General features: G+C 40.3%; 1 protein-coding gene across 1 annotated transcript in view; it reads right to left on the reverse strand.

The window, feature by feature from the left end:
* The window catches only part of LOC146797563 (parapinopsin-like), a 130234-nt gene that overhangs the window by 17310 nt on the left and 93300 nt on the right, over positions 1-19624 (reverse strand). Inside the window, exon 3 of the mRNA XM_085624636.1 lies at positions 2373-2615. Within this exon, the coding sequence (XP_085480762.1) occupies positions 2373-2615 (243 nt within the window). The remainder of the gene's footprint in view (positions 1-2372; positions 2616-19624) is intronic.

Below are 19624 nucleotides of genomic sequence, written 5' to 3' on the forward strand. Positions count from 1 at the left end.
AAGCCATGCGTCTCACTAGCTTTGGCCTTAGAGTCAGGACTGACCTCCTTGAGAATCACCCAAAGGAAGTTAACTACATAATCTATTGGAGTCTCCTTTTACAGCTATGAATTCAAGGCTCAAGTGTATTGGTTTATAAACAAATAGTTATTAGTGAATATCTGAAGCAGTGAGTTACTACAGATGAAGTCTATATGAACTCACATGATATTAGAATATTTCCACTTGCTCATTGTGACAAACTGGTCTGGCTGGGGATACCCAGGAGTCCAGTGCAAATTGAGAGAGGAAGAGGAGCTTGGCAGCCAAAGGTGTCGAGTTTGAAACTTGGGAACCATGCTGGGTGAAACATTCAGTGATTGTGGGCAAATCACTTAACCTCCCTGTGCCTCATAGTTCTCATGTAAAAATGTCAGGCCCTCATGGCAAAGACAAACGTATATACAACTGCAAAATCGAAAAATAGCATTTGCAATGCTAATATGTCTGGCTTCAAAGGAATGTTGCATGGTAATGTGAAACATTCCAAGTGTATAGCATGGGTATAGATATGTATTTATGTGGAAGCAAAGAACTGTAGATTAATATTGGTGTAGGGTAAACGTTCAGGTGACAGTTGCACTATTAGTCCAGACCTAAAAATCCATGTAAGGTAATGACTACACTCGTCCTATCCGTGCTGCTGCCAGAGACAAATACTTTTTTCTAGTTATCTTAGATGCTTTAATAGCATTCCAATGTCATTTGTGTGACCCTGTAAGTTCAAACTCAGACAGCTGGATAAGTAAAAATGATCACAGCTGTCTTGAAGGGTAAGCACTTTTTGTGGAAGCACACAACCTTGGTCCAATCAAAACATGTACTCCTGGCTCCCAACATGTAGGCGGAGCCAAAGCCCCTCTCTAGTGATGATAACATAATTGTCTTGCGACAGCTGCGCTGTCAAGCCAGACTGTAAAAAGGAGTTCAACCTTGTCTGACATTTAGAAGGTTGAACCAAGCTACAACACAATCCTCACAGGAAAATATTATTGGATGTAGTGATTAACAAGTTAATCACTACAACAATAAAGTAAGATGGAAAGAAGAAAATGGATACACAGTTAACTAGCTAGGAGAATAAAAACATGACCATTATTCAGTGGTTAAGGAAGGTTACATGAAAATCCAATAGATAACCACTAATAATAAAAAGCTTTCAGGGAAAATGGTTTCATTATAATCAATAGGAATCCAATATTGAGCCACAATGCAGTGTTCAACTCCTGGTTTGGCACTTTGTCCAAACTTTGCCTTGTCAGCTGCTAGCTCAGTTTTCATCATGAACACTAGCATATTTTAATTGAATTTCTCCTCCTGTACTGGTTTCCTCCTGACTGAACAATATTATTAAAGTTTCTTTTCTTGTACCATTTTAACAAAGAACTGGAAATCTGATTTTCAAGATATGTACTTTGGGTAAAGCTGTCCTTATTATGTGAAACTGCGTCTACTCTTATACTATAAAATATTAACACACCCTGCTCCTAGAGATGAAATAATAATATCAACGTAGCAGTTATAGAGTTATAGGAGGACAGAGGCTGCAGTTGTATCTGTTAGATCAGTAAAACACTGGACTGGATGTGCCATGCTTTGGATCAGAAAACAATGACTGTTTATATAAGTAAAGTGTAAATGTTTTTATTTTGATTGGTTGCAAATATTTACAGAATACATTTTGGTGAGCATAAGAAATGTTTGTTATAGCAAATAATTTATAGACAAAGCGCTCTGCAGATTTCCTTTGAAGGGGGGTAAAATTGAAACATACAGACTGATGATAGTTGATGACGTGGAATATGTTAACCTTGCAATAGAAAAATGAGGTGAATCCTTCCATATTTGAGAACTTATTCTTTGTTAGAGTGATAGTCCTTGTTCACATGGGAGTATGCGGCTATTCCTATACTTAAATATAAAGTAACAGAATTGAAGTTAAGGAGACATCCACTGAAAGTTATAGCAAGTGTTAGAAAAAGAGATATTGTTTTTTAATTTATATTTTCTGCCTACATGTTTCATTGGCCTACTGGGAACTTGAAGGTTTAAATTGTTACAAGGAAGTTATAGCTTTTGTCATATATCTGTCTTAAAAAATTCAATAAATTATGCTCAACTGAAGTGCTAATACAACATAGTTTGAGGAGAGTGTAGGCATTGACACAGAGGTAACCACAGGAGCAGGGTTACCTGCACCAAATTTTGGACTTTGTGGAATAGTACTTCAGGCAAATACCTAAGGCAGTTCAAGTGATGACACTGTAGGTCTTGTTTTGTCGAATGCAGAGACATAAAGCTTAACAACCATAATAAAAAGTGGTTATAGTTACCTGTCTGTTCATGAAGATGTAAATAATAGGGTTGTAGACAGTGCTGGTTTTTGTTAAGTACATGGGTACTGTAGCTAGAATAGGATCAATGTAAATTCCAGGATTGGCTACCACAGTCATTGCGAACGCGGCATACGGAAGCCAGCAAATCAAGAAGGCAATTATCATTGCAAGAACCATCCGTGAAACCTGGGATTCAGCTTTGTGAGTTGTGCCTCCTTGTGCTACCCCTAGTTTGGCAACCTGATAAAAACAAAGACATTTATATGAGTGACTACATTTAAGTGACATTGTGATATAATAGGATTATAATTATTAGATGACATTTCAAAGCACTATCTTCATTTGATGTTTGAGGCTGTTGACACAGATTGAAAAACCAAAGGGAATATTCTTGTACCATAAAAAATATATTTCACCTTACTTGCTGGACTGTAACACTGTGAAACACAGGAATTAGCAGATGCACTCACATATTTGGGGAAGAGTAAGTGCGTGAGATCTTGTCATTAATAATATTTTTTTAATTCATCATATAATGTTCACTCTCATTTAAACCTTCTTACATATTTGAAATCTCCCTTTAAGACATAATTTCCTTTATTAAAAGGAATTAAAATATAAAAATGTTATGATAACATACTTGATTTTAAAATAAGATATATATTGAGTGAATCTGCACTGTTGTAGGAATATAATAAGGGGCCAATTTAGAGGGGGGCGGATGGAGGTTACTCCATCGGGTTAGCAGATGACATTACCACTGCCATTCTAAGGAAACTCCATCCACCAAATATAGAGATGTCCACTTGCCCCATGGACATCTCTCTATTTTAACAGTAAGCACTGTCATGGTAGTTCTTGTCAATGTAGGAAAAGTTTAACATATTTTTCAAAAGTTTCTTGTTTTTAAAGAACAAAATCCCAAAATAAGAGTTTGTTTTTTGAAAAACAAACAACTTATGAACCCCTCACCATGGGAGATTTCTTTCAGGGTTTTTAACTGTCTCTCACCAACAGAGTTTTCTTGGTGGTGATGGACACGAAAAAACAGCCCCTACTGAAGCTTGCCTTTGGAGGAAGTATACCATTGACTGAGCCAAAGGATATTCTGTCGTCAGATACTCAAGTCCAGCTTTCTCGAAATTAGATGGACAGACCAAGGTTTTGGCAGACAGGTTCTCTTTCATGTTTGTAATGGAGTATTCTGTCCTTGAAACTCTAAATCGGGCATTAAGATATGTATTTAGTGTTTCAGTACTGCTGTAAGGCTAAAGATATCAACAACATTAAAAACAATTTAAAAAGAAAATGTTACAAAATGTAGAATGTTGGTGAATGCAGGCAATGAGGTAAGAATTTCTATTTATTACATTCGAGGATACTGAAAAAATATGGTTTTGTTATATGACAGTTAAATAACTTGAACCACTAGGTCAGTAGAGAGAAATAATGTTACCTGAACTAGTAACTGAGCATCTGGATGAAAATCTGGGCAGTGACAGACTTCTAAAGGAAGAGAGTTTCATGTTTTAGGCAGTGGTGTAACAAACCTGAGCCCCCCTGCAAGGAATGTTGAGTGGGACTCATGCAGTACCAATATCCTTTAGACACCAACCACTTTGTAGAAGTACTTCCCTCCTCTGCTACCTGTATCCAAGTGGCATCAGCAGAATTTATACATTTAACATCAAAGAGAAATAAGTTATCCAATTAGGATCAACGTGATCAGTATCCAATTCTGTTCATATTTATTATAATAATAATTATTTGTATTAACAAAGTTGAAGTTTAAGGGTTGATTGCATATGCCTCTCACTGTAGTAATCAGGTCCACACTGGTAGGTATGATTCAGATGATTTATTCTGGTTAGTTACAAGATCAGTAATACAGCCAGTGTAGAGCCAGAGTTAAGCCAGATTAAGCCAGTGAAGAGCCCCACCAGGAGCAGCCAGCCCATCTCCAACTGTGTGTTTCACAGATCAACATTCCACATGACATCATCACACAGTGTTCCACTGATGGAGAAGTAAATAGGAAGAAACACACTATACCAAGATATAACACTCACTAATGTTTAAATAAAGGAATATGTCTGTAAGGAATGTGCAGCTGCAAATTAAATCCATCCACAAAAAGGTGAAAACTACAAGGGGTCATGTATATTTTTGACGAGCTAATTGCTCTACCATAAATTGGTGGAACAATTTGGCTCATCATCTTCCCATTTAAGGACTCATTCTGAGTGCCCCATCATTGCATCTGGCAATTCTGGTAATTCTGCCCCGCTGGTGGTGATCGGTTCCCCAATTTTCAGCCCATTTAAATATATTGCCTGAGTCTGCATACAACTTTCAATGTCATTAAATCTCATACAATATGATCAGAGGGAAGCCATTACACTGTTTGAGGGTCTAGCAGCTTTTCACTGACTGCAAGCCAATGGCACCTACGCCCAAATCTGGTGGACTTTCCCATTCAGAGGCACTGATAATCTTTAGAAGCCTATTAGTCTAGCTGCACTGATGAAATCTAGTCTGGGATGTGCGCCAGTTGTAAGCCTCGCAGTGCTCAAATCTGAGGCCGCTGTCACTAACAAGCAGTCGTCCACTTTACCCTATGAATCACCGACTGGGATGGGCACAGTGAGCTTCATGACATACTCATTCTGTGGGGAAGGGTGCCCTTGTTTTTGACTGGTCTAGCGCTGTCATGCTTCTTCTCTTTGGAGTGGATAGAGGATGAATAGACAAGTCATCATGTGACTGTGATGTGTATTATGTGACAATTTATACCAAACGGAGTAAAGCACACTGAACAATTGAATTGAGTGAGAAAAGTTAATGCACGAATGAAAAACCTAACAATACATTTTAGAAAACCAAGGAGCAACATATGTGCATTCTTTAAAACTTTATGAATAGAAATAATAATGGGACTTGTTTTTCCAAATGCATTTCTCGATTCAGAGGTAATGCATTGCTAACATTTTGGATGGAAGGGTTTGTATAATCAGTCTCAAAGCCAGGACAAGATAGGACTAGGCTGGTTCAAGCCACCATTATACATTTTTACTTTGATACTCCATAATGCTGACAGGGTCTAATCAGCCACGGTCAGGGCTGGTGATGGCGTGCAGGTGCATGAACTTCAACCATCTAGAGTGGTAAGTAGGTGAAACTAGGTATGGCACCACTGGAGGGCTGCTCACCCAAGTGATTGAGAAAAGGCATAGGCAAGAACTTACATCCAAGTCTACGATGCTGAGTCTGCCTTAGACCTTGTACACAGCGCAGTATGGAACCACAGTTCCGATCTTGAGGAGTCTGGAGGGTCACCCAACCGTTGGGCGGACCCATGAGAGGCACAGGAGGATTATCGATAGGGGGATGATGCAAACATTCTCTTTTCTCTATATATTATAGTTGGGGCGGGTGGGTATGGGTAACTATCCATTCATGGCTATGATTGGGAATGTAAGAGAATCCCCCATGCCACTAGACAATGTGCTGGAACGTGATCACAGAAAATCCAGTTGTTTGAAAACCCATATTTCTCACATTAGTGTGATGTATGTGAAATATTTCACAGTTGCACACACAAATACACACATGCTAATGTGCACACCCTGCTTCAGGCATCTTAGCTCAGTCTTGGAAATACAGTCGAATGTCAATTGTGTTTTGGCCTCCCTGAACTTCATGAGATTGTGTGTACAAGATGGTACCATTTATACAGTGCAATATAAATGCCCTGTTTGTCACAGCATATGCATCTGCAAATTCTACAATAGATCCGGCTTCCTCTGAAGCAGAAGGAACATCCTGCAAGATTGCATTCTCAACATAGAAGCCAAGGATGTCTCCACATATTTCTGCTTCCTGGGACTTTTGCAGTGCAGTGTAGCTTGAGCTTCTAAGCACAAAAAGCCAGATTGCTTCTTTCAGAGTGGCGACAGGCTCAGCAACTTATAGGAGGTCCTCTTTATCCTAATGAGCACCTGAGTGATAAAAAGGCACAGACGCTATAAACCAAGTAGCTTAAAATATAAAATTGTAAGCATTCCCCTCACAACCTTTGGGTTGTGTGGTAACTCTAAGGCATGGGTTTGCAGTATCTGGTCAGATGGAGTATTCAGTTGTGGCACTCTGAGCTTACTGTCCTTCGGAAATAAAGACACACGCATGCCAACAGACCCCATTCAAGCAGCAGATTCCCGATTCTTGAAGGCAAAAATTGCTTACATTTGGCTGGCTACCGTCTGAAATTACCTCTTCTCTTCTTCAACAGAAGTCAATGTGGGAAACACGTTCTCCCAATTATATTCTTAAAATCTCCTACTTTCCTCTTCTAAAATGTTGACATGCATGGATGCATGAAGATCAAAGAGGCAGAAATGCATTTGGGCAGGGCTTTAAGTGGGATGAAAAAACTGGGGGGTCTCTCAAAGGGACGTGGCCAATGTCGTTAAGGGAGTGGCTTAAAAACAGTAGGTTAAAAATCTGTGTTTAGCATAGTGTGCCGCCCAACTTGTATTTTTCTGTTTCTGTTATTGCATCCAGATATGTGATACAAGTAACATCATACCTACAACAAGTCAGGACTATTGGCTTTGTCAATGGCTGTTAGTTGCATAAGATAAATAAGCAGCAACTATGTTGGGTTAATGTGTTCTCGGTAGAGGATGAGACCTGAACTGCTCCTTTTGAGCTCTCTCCCGTGAAAGTTTTGCAATAGGCCCAACAGCTTACAATGCACAGATTCACAACTTTTGGATTCTAATATACTGGCCATCTCTGGCAGATATGATGCCACGGTTCACAAATATGATCACAGATATGTTGATTCTGATGCTGTGTTCACTGACAGAGGGTATATATTGTCGAAGCACAGGATTTAAAAGTAGTTACGTGGCACAGGATATGTAAGGGGTGTTTTTCTTCTGGGGTGCCGCGCAACAGATACTATTTCTATTGTATCAAAACACACATTTCTCCTGGCAGCCAGTATTGTGGGCAATACACTTTTTAATAAGCTTGCAAACTCCTCAGAACTGTTTCAAACCCTGACGTTTATAAATTAAATGGTTGGAAAATGTATTTCCGTTTGTGACTTGGGTCTTGGGAGCTGCAGGCATACCCAGAGGTTTCGCTAAAATCCCTTTGAAGTCATTCAATGTCCTCCTCGAAACTTGATAGATCTCTGGGAGGGGCTGTTGTGCATTTTCCTGTCGGTAAACTGTGTTTGAACCAGTTGGAAATGAAAAGTCTGAAAACAGCAAGAACATTTCAAGAAAGTCGTCTGTGGAGATCCCGTATTTCACAGCACAAGTGCGGGTCACCATGCGCTGCTGTGCTGGTGGCGGTCCATCCTCGAACTAAAGCGGAGCCAGGACACAGGACTGAACGTGGAAGGGAGGGGCAACAAATGTGTTTTTAGAGGAAGTGCTTCTCCAAAGTTTCCGATAAAGATGATAATAGAAGATGCTACTTTCTGACTAAATGCAATTGGGCTTGTCTGATAAATCACAGGTTGGGCAAAAAAAAGCGTTCAAAGATTATCCGCAATCCCTGAGTGAAATCACTGACATGCACACACACAGCACACACACACACACACACACGCTCTTTCGATGACTCTCATTTGGGGGCTGTCTGCTACCCATGATCCAACCAATTTAAGTTACACTGTCAAGGCTGAAGTTCTCAACACCTGACACTCATGCGCAGCCCCTTCCATTAGAAAAGTTCACATTCGGCCTATGATAGTCTATATGCAGTTAATTACTACAGCGCCAAGACTCCAAAGACTCAATGAACCTGTGCTATAAAAAAACAATTCAGCATAAGGAAAGTTCAAGGCAATGAAACATCCTAAGCCTGAATTTGAGTTCCAAGCTACTCTCTCACAACACAGATCTACACAAGTTATGAAGTTACTGGACAATAGTAGCAAAATGTAAGACCCTGAAAACTAAAAACAGATCATTAAAAATATTTTCTAGAACATAAGCTGTAGTCACATATATTAAAAATAAATAAAACAAAAATGGATTGAAAGTAGCAGCAATACATTTTGAGCTTTCCAAGTATCAAAAGAGCAGATAACTCCCTCTTTTTGAACAACTTCAGAATTGGACCAAGTAAATATACTGGCTAGCAGAGGGCATGTGATTCTGAACATTGCAATAAGTTTTGTTTTTTACATATCAGTTATTCACATAAAGTGTTATGGAAAATAAAGGCGATATTCAAAACCAAGCACGCCAGGCTTCTCGAGGCCCTTTTTGCCCTTGTTCTCATCCAACAGTCATCAGATTTGTTAGTGCTTGGGTACACAATGGTTTGTGGGCTATAAAAGGCCTCCCATGGATACTAACCTTGTTTTGAGGGACATGTTCAATTAATAAAGTCGCTTTAAAATACTGTATTCAGTCACTAATGCTGAAAGTTAAAAAGCAGTTTTGTTATTTACGAAATCAGCTTCCAACATTCCCTCAAGAGCCTTTGTCTGTTGGAAGAAGGCTGCTTTCTTTTTGGGGTTCTCTGAGGGTGCCCCAACTACTCTGGTAAAGGGATCTTGCATCTTGTGACTGAAAAAGAAACACATACATTGTTTTGCTTCTCTTCAGTCCTGGGTCAGTGTGTGTCAGCTCAGAGCATGCTGCACTCTGCATCTGCCTTAGAGAGGAAAACACATTTACTAAACTGACACCTGAAGGCACAGTTAAGTCTGAATAAACGTACATCTGGTGCGAAATAGATCCCTGGAAGAAGAGAGTTACACATTTCGCATCCACAATGGAGAATGTCTGCACTGAGGATTTTGCTTGTTCAACTGAGTATTTGTGAGTATTAACAGATTTCTATTGTGAGTTATAGCAGTCTATAAGACATGGATAGATTGGAGGCTGGGTATCTTTTGATCTTCAGTGCTGTGAAAGTAAGAGAAGTAAGTGTTGAGAGTCACCAAGAGTTTGAAAAATGTGACTATTTCATTACACCAGCCCTTAGGGGGAGGTTGAGCAGAACACAGCATTGAAAGGAGATAACAGGAACGCCAAGATGAGGTTCCATTTACATGTATTAATCAATCATAAATACATTACCTAGCAATATTCATAAGCAAAATTGATTGACAAATATTACTAGAGAGCATATCTGTGAAATTAAACATCAGTAAACCTAAAAGTGTTGTACCTGGTTCCTCTAATTCTATTGTGTGATGCGTTCATGCTCACCACAAATCTTTCGCCTTTTTCTGAAACCTATTTATGTTGGCGTTAGTACTCTGTGCACTGCAACACTGCTAATCAGTGAAACTGTGTGTGTGCTCTGTCCCTAAAATGGTACTGTTAAAATTGGTTACACCCAGTTGGCATATTTATCCTTCTTGCAAGGCCATAGTGGGTGGTGCAGAAAATGCACTAGTGATGTTGAAGTTAAATGCTCTATGTGGACTTCAGTTTGTATTTGGACGACCCACATTTATGGCAACATTATGGCTGCCAGTTGCACTGCTGTCCTCAGTCTGTGATGGAGTTTAAAACCACTGCAGTGACACATAGGGAGGAATGTACCTTCCATGTAGGCAAACCTGATTTTATATTTTAATTAGGCACCCTTAAAGAACACCTTCTAAGCCAACAAGGCTGGCTGTTACAGAAACATATACTATATAGAAAATGGTCATTTAAATATTAGGTATATTGGTCACTCGCAATTTCCAAAGCTATTTTCACTGTATTGATTAGGTTAGGCTTTCCAAGAACAATATTTTGTGTGATTAGAATCTTTTTCTAATCACACCTGCTGTTTCCAATATAATACATATAGGTGCAATGAGTGGATGGCTTTGTTGCCTAGATCGTGTGTTTGCTCTTGTTGTTTATCCTGTCTAATAGCATTTCAGTCTCACAGTGTTTTCATTGGATGAGTGCTATCATCCACTGCAGACTTGAGGGGAACTCTTTCTGTAGGTCTGGGCAAAGAGATGAGGAGGTGAGAGGTTTTAAGTTCAGTGCTAGTGGTTAGTCTGGGGACATTTAGCAGATCCATGCACACCTAGAGTGCCCCATCCACAGGTGTCCATTATGCACCAGAGTGTCATTAACTGAGGTGTTCTCCTGTGCTAGGAGCTGCTCTGGCTATACCTACATCTCAGCTCCTCAACCTTCAGCCAGTACTTGTCAGCGTCCTGTTGTGAGCAACTTCTTTCTGCTTAGATTCAGCTTTTTACTCTGTCCTGCTTCCACACAGACTTTCTCTACCCCCTTGCATGTTATAATTTGAAGCAGGCATTTGTCTCTACTTTTACTTATTATACCACAAAAGTGAATGAAATGAAATTGAACTTTTATGAATACTCGGTGCTGACTGCTGAGCACACGTGGCAATTGCTGCTAAAATATATCCTTAAAAAATGCTGCAATTAGCATTGCAAATTACGTAGCCCTTCTCAGATATGGCTGCTACGTTGATTATTCTCAAATCCATATCGGTCTCTGATACAAAGGCTGTTCATTCACTCAGGTACCACCTGTCGCAAAAACAAGTCACCAACAAAGCAGAAAGTTCCCTTGCAGGCCCAACATGCAAAACTACAGCCATGCGTTGTGAGGTAAGACGTATGACAGTTAAAGTAGCCTCTACCATGAACACTGCCTCAGTGCGCACCATGTAAATTCAGCATCCTTTCTACTTCTGTTTTGGGTACAAGAGAGAACTCATTCTAATGCATTATAGATACATATTCACTTTTACACCCTTCCTGCAATCAAATTAGATCCTACATAATGTCCAAAGGTGATTTAGAAATTAGAGTTAGGGTACATCAAGATGCAATGTGCAAAATCATCACTGACCCCTCTACTGTGCAGTTGTGAGGTGCTTTGCAGCATAATGACTACAAGAGAGACGGCAGGATAAATTAATGCAAGATTTTGGAGAACCATAAGACAGAAGCAACATCATAAGACACACAAGCATCACCAGCCACTCACAATTCATATCAAGCAACACCAGCCACTCACAATTCAAATCAATTTAATTGCTGTAAGGCGGTTTTTCTGTACATCTTCCCAATCTATGAAGTGAGGCTTTGGATGCAGAAATGTGCACGTCCTGATTATTTATCAGCAATTTTCCTTTTTCTGAGCTATGGTTTTCCTCGTAACAATCCTTATCTTATGAGCACTTTGTTGCTGTCCACTGTCCATTGCCATGACTATTTAACCAAGCTTAAAGTATTCCAACTTTCCAATATGGCTTCTATATAGACAGAAAAGTTCACCAGTTCCTACAAAATGAACAAGTCCTTAACATATGAGCTTACACTCAAGCAGAGGAATTTGGTGACCCATATGAAATCATACTTCCCCTAAATTGGGGCGTATTAGAGTACCACGCAGCCCCTGCGGTGCTTGGGGCTCCAGGTTTCCCCATACTGGAGGGAGGCCCCTCTGACTTCACTCATGTAAGTGTGACTGCTACAAGAGCCGATGGGCCCGAGCAATGCACAGCAAGTGCTGTTTAGCTTCAGCCTTTCTTTGAACTTGTTGCAGTGCTATAACTATCCCAAGCAAAAAAAAGAAACAAAGTTGCAATTTGAAGCTTTTGTTTCTTGCCAGTGTAGAGAGGGAGGGGCAGCAAAGGCAGCAGGGACCACTAATGGTGCAAAGTGTCTAGCTACGCCACTAGAGACACTGCTGAGAGAGAGTGATAGCGAAGGGACATAACATAGCCCAGAACTCGGTTTATATATAGCTCTTCATACCGCTGCAAATAACATGTTAACACAGATTGTTTTAGAGGCGGGAGGGGCAGACCATAATGCGGGGTCCTCTTCAGAATATTTTGCATGGTGGGGCTCATATTCTTTTACCCCACTGCACTAATTAAATAAATACATAAACACCATACCCTGTGTTTATTTATATTAAGGAAACAAGACATTTTCATAGTCAGGGTACCTTGAAAGATCCTGCAACACTTGTACCAAATTGGGAAGATACACTTCCCCCCAATTGCAACCTATAAAGGTTTATGAAAGTGTGAGGGGTTGCCCAAGTGACTGCATTGCAGATGTCCAAAATAAAAACCCATTTAAGTTCTGGCAAATACATTGATACTCCCAGAGTACACCTACCCTGAGATGGAACAGAAGATCCCTGCATGATGACACATAAGTGATTGATTACCTGTACTTATAGGTGAAGGATGAAGACCTTGGCCAGAGGCATCAAATCTTACAAACAAAACATTTACCTTATAGCTTAAAAGAATTCTGGTAAAAAGATAGAAAGGGCTCTATGGACATCCAGAATGTGAAGAGAAGATTCCGCTACTAAGGAGGGAACACAGGAAAAAACTGGCAATACCAGATTCTGATCACAATTAAAATAGGAAGGAGCCTTGGGAGGAAAGACCGGACTCAGCTTTAAGACTTCTTTGTCTGGAAAAAAAACCCAAAAAGGGCTCTGAACTCAAAAGTGCACCAATCTCACCTATTCTCATTCCTGAACAAATCACCTCCAACACCTTATATATAGAAACTTTAAGGCTACTGAATATAAAGATTGAAATAAGGTCCCTGTAAATATTTTACGAACAAAAGTAAACTCCACACTGAAGCAAGAGAGTACATGTCCTACCTACGGAAAACGTTATTTCTCTTCAATCTAATTGCCAAAAAGGAAACCGACTCTACCTCTAAACTCCAAGGCAATGGGATGGAAAAATCAGCTATCCCTGAGGCTTTTGGAGATGGAACTAGAGAGAAAAAACTGAATAGCAGAGATGTATCCTGGGTTGCAAATAGATCTAACCAGGGTGTTCTGAATCTCTACGAAACCTGGTGGAATATCATGGGACTGAGACACAGAAGTATTGAAGAACAAAATATCCTGTTCAGATGGTCTGCAGACAGATTCTGCCCCAGTGGAAGAAAAACTGCTGTCAGAGATTGGAAATTGCATTTTGCCCAAAAACAAATCTGCTGAGCCAACCGTGACAATTTTGGAACCTTGGTACCCAACTGGTGATTTAAATATTCTTGGATAATCATATTGTTGGTTCTTATCCAAACCATCTGATCCTTCAATAGGAGGCTGTTGGACTTAGCTCTCTCTGCAGGGTCAACCCAAAATGCTTTGCCTTCGCCCCTCTGAATTAAATTCGGCCTGTGTGCGCTTTACCACTGCTATCCAGTGCTATAGTGCATGTGCTCTGTCATTGAAACATTGTAAAATTCACTTACAGCCAATTGGCATATTTAGTTTACTTATAAGTTCCCAATACAGGGGTACTACATATACCCAGGGCCTGTAAGTTAAATGCTACCAGTAGGCCTGCAGCGCCTGTTGTGCCACCCACTTAAGTAGCCTCTTAAACATGTCTCAGGTCTATCGTTGCAAACTGCAGTGCAGTTTTGAACTGCCAGTTCAACCTTTCTTTTTTAATACATATAAGTCACCCCTCAGATAGGCCCTATACAGCACACGGGACAAGATGCGTTGTATCTAAAAGATAGGGCATGTGTTTTTAAATTTTACATGCCATGTAGTGAAAAACTCCTAAATTAGTTTTTCACTACTGCAAGGCCTACTTCTCCCATAGGATAGCATTGAGTTTCCTTATTACATTTAATAAGTGCTACATTTTGATTGGGAACATTTTAAAAATGTCATGTTTGGTGTCAAAAGAATTGCAACGTAAAATTCTTTTTAATGGTAACGTCGGATTTTAAGTCAGAATTCTGAAAATTCTACTTTTAGAAATTTTGAATTTTCTTGTCCTAAATATTTGGTGTCTACAACCTGTGTCCTGGCTCACAGGACAGTGAATACTTGGCAGTTGGCCTTTGTGTGTTCTTTCCAGTTAGTGAGACAAAGAGGGGCAAGGTTTTAGCAGGATGGGCAGTCCTGCCAGGATAGGTGAGGTGGAGCTGTTTCCTGACCCAATTACATTTTCAGAGGGCTGCCTCCAGCACACTCATGAAAGAAACTTGACACTGGTCTATTGTCACCCTAGAGTACTTGGAGCTTTGGCAGGGGAAATGAGAACATTTCCAGAACCTGATATGGGGGTAGCCTAGACATTCCCCCTTCTCACAGGCTTGACCCAGGTATAAATATTGGACCTTCACATCAATTCTTCATTACACTCCTGGACCTCTGGAGGATGATCAGAAGGGCTACCTTCCACTTAAGCTGGATACTGAAGGATATTGTAGACTTGTGCCACATGCTCGCTTGCCTTAGAAAAAGATGAGGAAATTAGTCACTCATCTAAGTATGGGGAGTCTAGGACTTCTCTAGAATGTACCATACCCTCCAGAAATATCAAGACTTTTGTACAAATGTTTGAGACTTATGACAGACAGCATAGTAGGATCAAGAACTGGAAAGTGATGCCCTGAATACATAACTGAAGATACCTTTAAAAAAAAGACTGGTACATCAAAATGCAAAGATAATGTACAGCAAATCCAGAGACTCTAGAAACTCACATCTTTATAAATGCCAGAATGGCTTCCAAGGGTATCATTTTGAAAGTTGCTATAGAATAAACAAGTGCACTATTTTTAGATCCAACATTGGCATGAAGTCCCCTGAGACTTTTGTACCAGTAACAACTTTGTGATGGAGGCAGAGGACTGAATAATACCTCTACCAACAATTTTTGCACTCCATTCACTCATGCCTGTTGTTGAAGAGAACTTGCTGAAAGAGGAGTCTACTGCAACAAGATTTTTGGGGATCCGTAAATTATATTTTGTACCCTTATTTTATTAGCTCCATAACCCAGATGTCCATCATTTATAATTTTTTTGCTGTTAGGAAATGAGACAGCTTTCCATCCACTGGAAGATTCAGAAGCACAGGCCCATAGCCATGCCTTTGAGGGTCGGCGAGGGGCTGATCCTGCTGCTGGCATAGGCTGGAATTGTGACTTTCCTGAGGCAGGTGTGCCTTGACCACGACCCCTTCTATGAAGGGCTGGTTATGAGTTCTAGAGAAAAATGCAGGACCGAAAAACTCTTCTAGAACCAAATGAATTACCTATACCCTCAGGTTGTAAGCAGACCATCAATTTCCTTTCCTGTGCTAAGTTAAAGCGAAGTTGTATAGCTGAGCCTCAAAAATAATTGATGCCTTTTAGAGCAAACACAATAAAAGTGCTTCTCGAGCAGCATCTGCGTTCCAGGAAAGTATCAAGATATGCCACCTTGTTTATCCCAATGAAGTGCTCCTCGTTTCCTTCTGAACTACATAGATACCAATGGGAAAATCTAGTTTCATGAAATTATCTAGGGCCATATGTAGGTAGCATCACATCTACCGACTCATAAATACCGAATTTTACCGATTCGGTATTTATGAATCGGTAAATGTGATGTAGGTAATAATTCGGTATATTTTACCGAATCGGAAAAATTCGGTAATTATGAATCGGTATTTACCGATTCAGTAATGAGGCATACCTTCCCATTGATTCCTATGGTCCTGGAGGCCCATAGGAATCAATGGGAAGGTATGCCTCATTACCGATTCGGTAAATACCGATTCGGTAATGGGGGGAGCATATTCAAGGGTGGCAGGGTGTCACATTGACACCCTGTTGCACCCCTGAATCTTGCATGTGTGCACATGTGGCGCACATACATGCCCTAAGGGCATGTATGTCTGCCACATGGCACTCTTAAATCTGCAAAATATTGCTTTTTGCAAGGTATTCGTTATTTATCACCAACCTGTATTTGGTGGTAAATAACAAATTCTTAATACTCATTTTCACTCTTTAGAGTGCTCCCTACATATGATTTCAGGATTCGGTATTTACCGAATCGGTAATTTACCGATTCGGTAATTTACCGAATCCTGAAATTATGCCTCCTACATCTCAAATAGCTAAATACCGGTCGGTAACGGGATATTTACCGAATTTCGGCCGTTACCGACCGGTATTTAGCTACCTACATGAGGCCCCTAGTGGGGTTATGACTGCTTACGCCTTTGTAAATATGTATCTAGGTTGGTCCAGGTCCACAGTTTCTTGGAGAAGACATGAGTGCACTCTGGCATATATATTGTTGTCAGCACTCCTAGGTTAGCATGGAATGGTTCCCACTATATTTTATAGGAAATAATGGTTTCGGGTTCCCACTCTGAGAGAATGGATTTTGCACCGAAGGTAAGTAGAAAGTCAATCAGTTGTAGGTCATAGATGGAACATGAAATGGGGTACAGGTAAGACATGATATCCACAGCTATCATCGGGAGATCTACAGTGAGCTGAGCATTGGTTATCTTAAGTATCAGGTCTGTGATGTTTTCCCATTGAGGAGCTATGTGTTTGCATTTTAGTAACATGTTCCAGATCACGTGGTGTTTCCTCACCTCTCAAGCATGTGTTAGGTTTAATTAGGTCCAATTTGTGGAGTTTAGCTAGTGTCCAGTGTAGTTGGTGGATAGACCAAAAGTGGGTTTGTACAAGGGCCTTAGATATTTTCTCTGAGGCGTGTGATTGTAGAATGTTTTGTCAAAAGGTTTCCTACGAAGGGTTGCGAAGCATAGAGATCTGGGCGGACCACTTTTTCAGAATTTGTCTACATAGATCTTTCCTGGGTGGTTGCTTGAGTTTGTATATTTTAAACGCTGAGTGACCCATTTTCCTGAGGTTGGATAGTAATGGAGGAAAATCAGGCAGGTGAGGACAACCCATTTTCCTGATAGTGTGTTTTAGTTTCAGAAAGTTATAGAAGTCTATGTTGTGCAGTGTAAATTCATTTTTAAGCACCGAAAAGGGTAGTGGGTTGTCAGATGGGCCTGAGTCTTAGATTGTGGCAATAACTTTTTGAGCCCAATGTTCCCAGAACGGTCAATTGTTAAGTAGTTTAATGTGTCTGTTGTACCAGAGGGAAGTTCGAGTGGACTTTTGTATTTAAAAAAAAAGATTTCATCCAAGCATTTCAGGGCGTATGTTGTGCTGTTAATTATGGGAATGGAGTGAGTGATGTTCGGGATGTAAGAGAGGTCTAATGTCAATAGGGATTTAAGGGGTGGGAGGGTGTAGTAGATGGGCTTATATCTGCACCCATTGTGGGGGCCGAGTGCTGTCCCGCAGAACCACAATGAACTCTACGTGGCCAGGTAATCTGTTCGGTCCTCTGCAAAGTATTGTAGATCCAGGCACACTTTCTTATTATTTAGCTCAAGAGTTTCTAGGGATATGCTCACTTTTTTATCATTCCAAATGAATTTGTTTGTAAGTTGTCTATCGATTTGAGGAAGGCTTTTGATAGAGTTAGAGGGAGCATTCTCGTTACGAAGTTAGCTAGTGGGGCAATCATCATTTTGATGGTTTCTGTTCGTCCCCACCATGATATATATGGTTAGGAGACCATCCTTGTAGAAGTGCCTTGATTTTAGTGAGAGTCTGCTCTTATTTCATAGAGAGAGAGTCGTTTAGATTCTTTGCGAACCAGATGCCAAGGTTTCTGATTCCCTTTTTTTAACCATTTTAGACCAGAGTGGCCCAGAACAGAAGGGGTGCATGGCAAATTTAGAGGAAATACTTCAATTTCATCTTTATTTAGGGTGTATCCCAAAACCTCTAAGTATTTGGAGATCTCTAGGGGGACATACAGGATTAAGCTTTTTGCATCTTCAGTAAAGATTAGTACATCATCGGCGTAGGCAGCTGTGATTTCCCTGCCTGGTAGGAAAAGAGTGCTTTAAAGATTAGGATTATCTCTTAAGGCTTGTAAGAGTGGCTCTATCATGAAGAGAAATAGCTGAGATGATAGACAGCAGCCTTGTCTAGTGTCATGTGTGAGCTGGTCGGGGGGTGAGATGTGGCCGTTTAACCTGATTTTAGCAAGGGGTTTACTATACATCACCATGGTCATGCGAATGAAGTCAGGGACTATTTTATATTTTTGTATGGTTGCATGTAAGAATGGCAATGAGACCTTGTCAAATGCCTTTTCTGCATCTAAGGCCAAGGTGGCCATGAGAGTTGGATTTCTTTGCTCTCTCTATCACATGACAGAAAAGCCTTATGTTGTCCATGCAAGACTTCCTTTAAGGAAGCCAATTTGATAGGGGTGGATACATTACCCAATTATATTTTAAAGTCTGTAGGCAAGGACCTTTACATATCATTTTCAATCGATGTTGATGAGTGAAAAGGGTCAGAGGTTTTTGACTTCCCTTCTTTCGGGATAATGACTATGGCCACATTGGTTGCTGTGCCTGATACTGCGGCGTCCAAGATGAATTGTTCAAAAAGAGACTTGAGTGGGTTAGCTATAGTGTCAGGAAAGGTTTTATAGAATCAGCTAGTGAACCCGTCAGATCCTGGGGATTTACCTGGTTTTAGGCCATGAATGGCTTTCAGAATTTAATTGACTTCTATTGGTCTCCCTAGAGAGGCTCTGTCTTTATCATCTGCATGTGGAAGATTGCAGGACTCATGGCCATAGACAAGTATTGGTTCTATTGTGGGCGTGTCACGTAGCGGGACTAGGGATTTATCAGTTAATATGTAATCAATCCTTGATAAGGTGTTATGTGAATTAGAATAGAAAATAAAGTTGCTGCCTTTGGGATTGTGTAATGTCCAAATTGTCGTTTAGGTTGTGACTAGATATACAGTGTTTCTTCTGTATGGATGAACCACTGCTTGTGAATTTGATTTGGAAATATTGTCTATATTGCCATAGAGGGGTAGAATAAAATCTTCTCCAAGAATTATTGGGGTGTCCCCAGGGATATTGTGTATGGTATTGTCCAGATTTTTACAAAATGTGGTTATTAGTCGGTGCATAGATGTTTATGATGTAAAAGTGTTTGTTGTTTTTCTTTGCTGAGATTCAGCCAGTATCCTTCGCTTTCCTGTGTGTGTGATGATGCCAATATCCTTGCGTTTTAGGACATGATGGTGAGAGTTCTGTTCGTTTTTTGACATTCAGGGGAGCAAAAGGGATTTTGGAACCCATCTTTGAGTATAGTCTGGTTTCTTGAAAAGGAAAACCACCCAGACTCGGTCTTTTTCTGGAAATCCACCCAGGATATGGAATGCACTACCTAGAGACCTCCAATGCAACCTCCATTCTCCTACTTTAAAAGGGACCTGAAACTCCTTCTCCTCAGCAAATTCCTTGCCACACACACCAACAGCACCAGGCTCCAATAGCTCACTATCTCCATGACTCAGCCGTTTGTTGAAGTTGATTTTTTTCAGCAGTA

This window comes from Triturus cristatus, chromosome 9 (genome assembly GCF_964204655.1).
Source record: "Triturus cristatus chromosome 9, aTriCri1.1, whole genome shotgun sequence".
Lineage (NCBI taxonomy): Eukaryota > Metazoa > Chordata > Amphibia > Caudata > Salamandridae > Triturus > Triturus cristatus.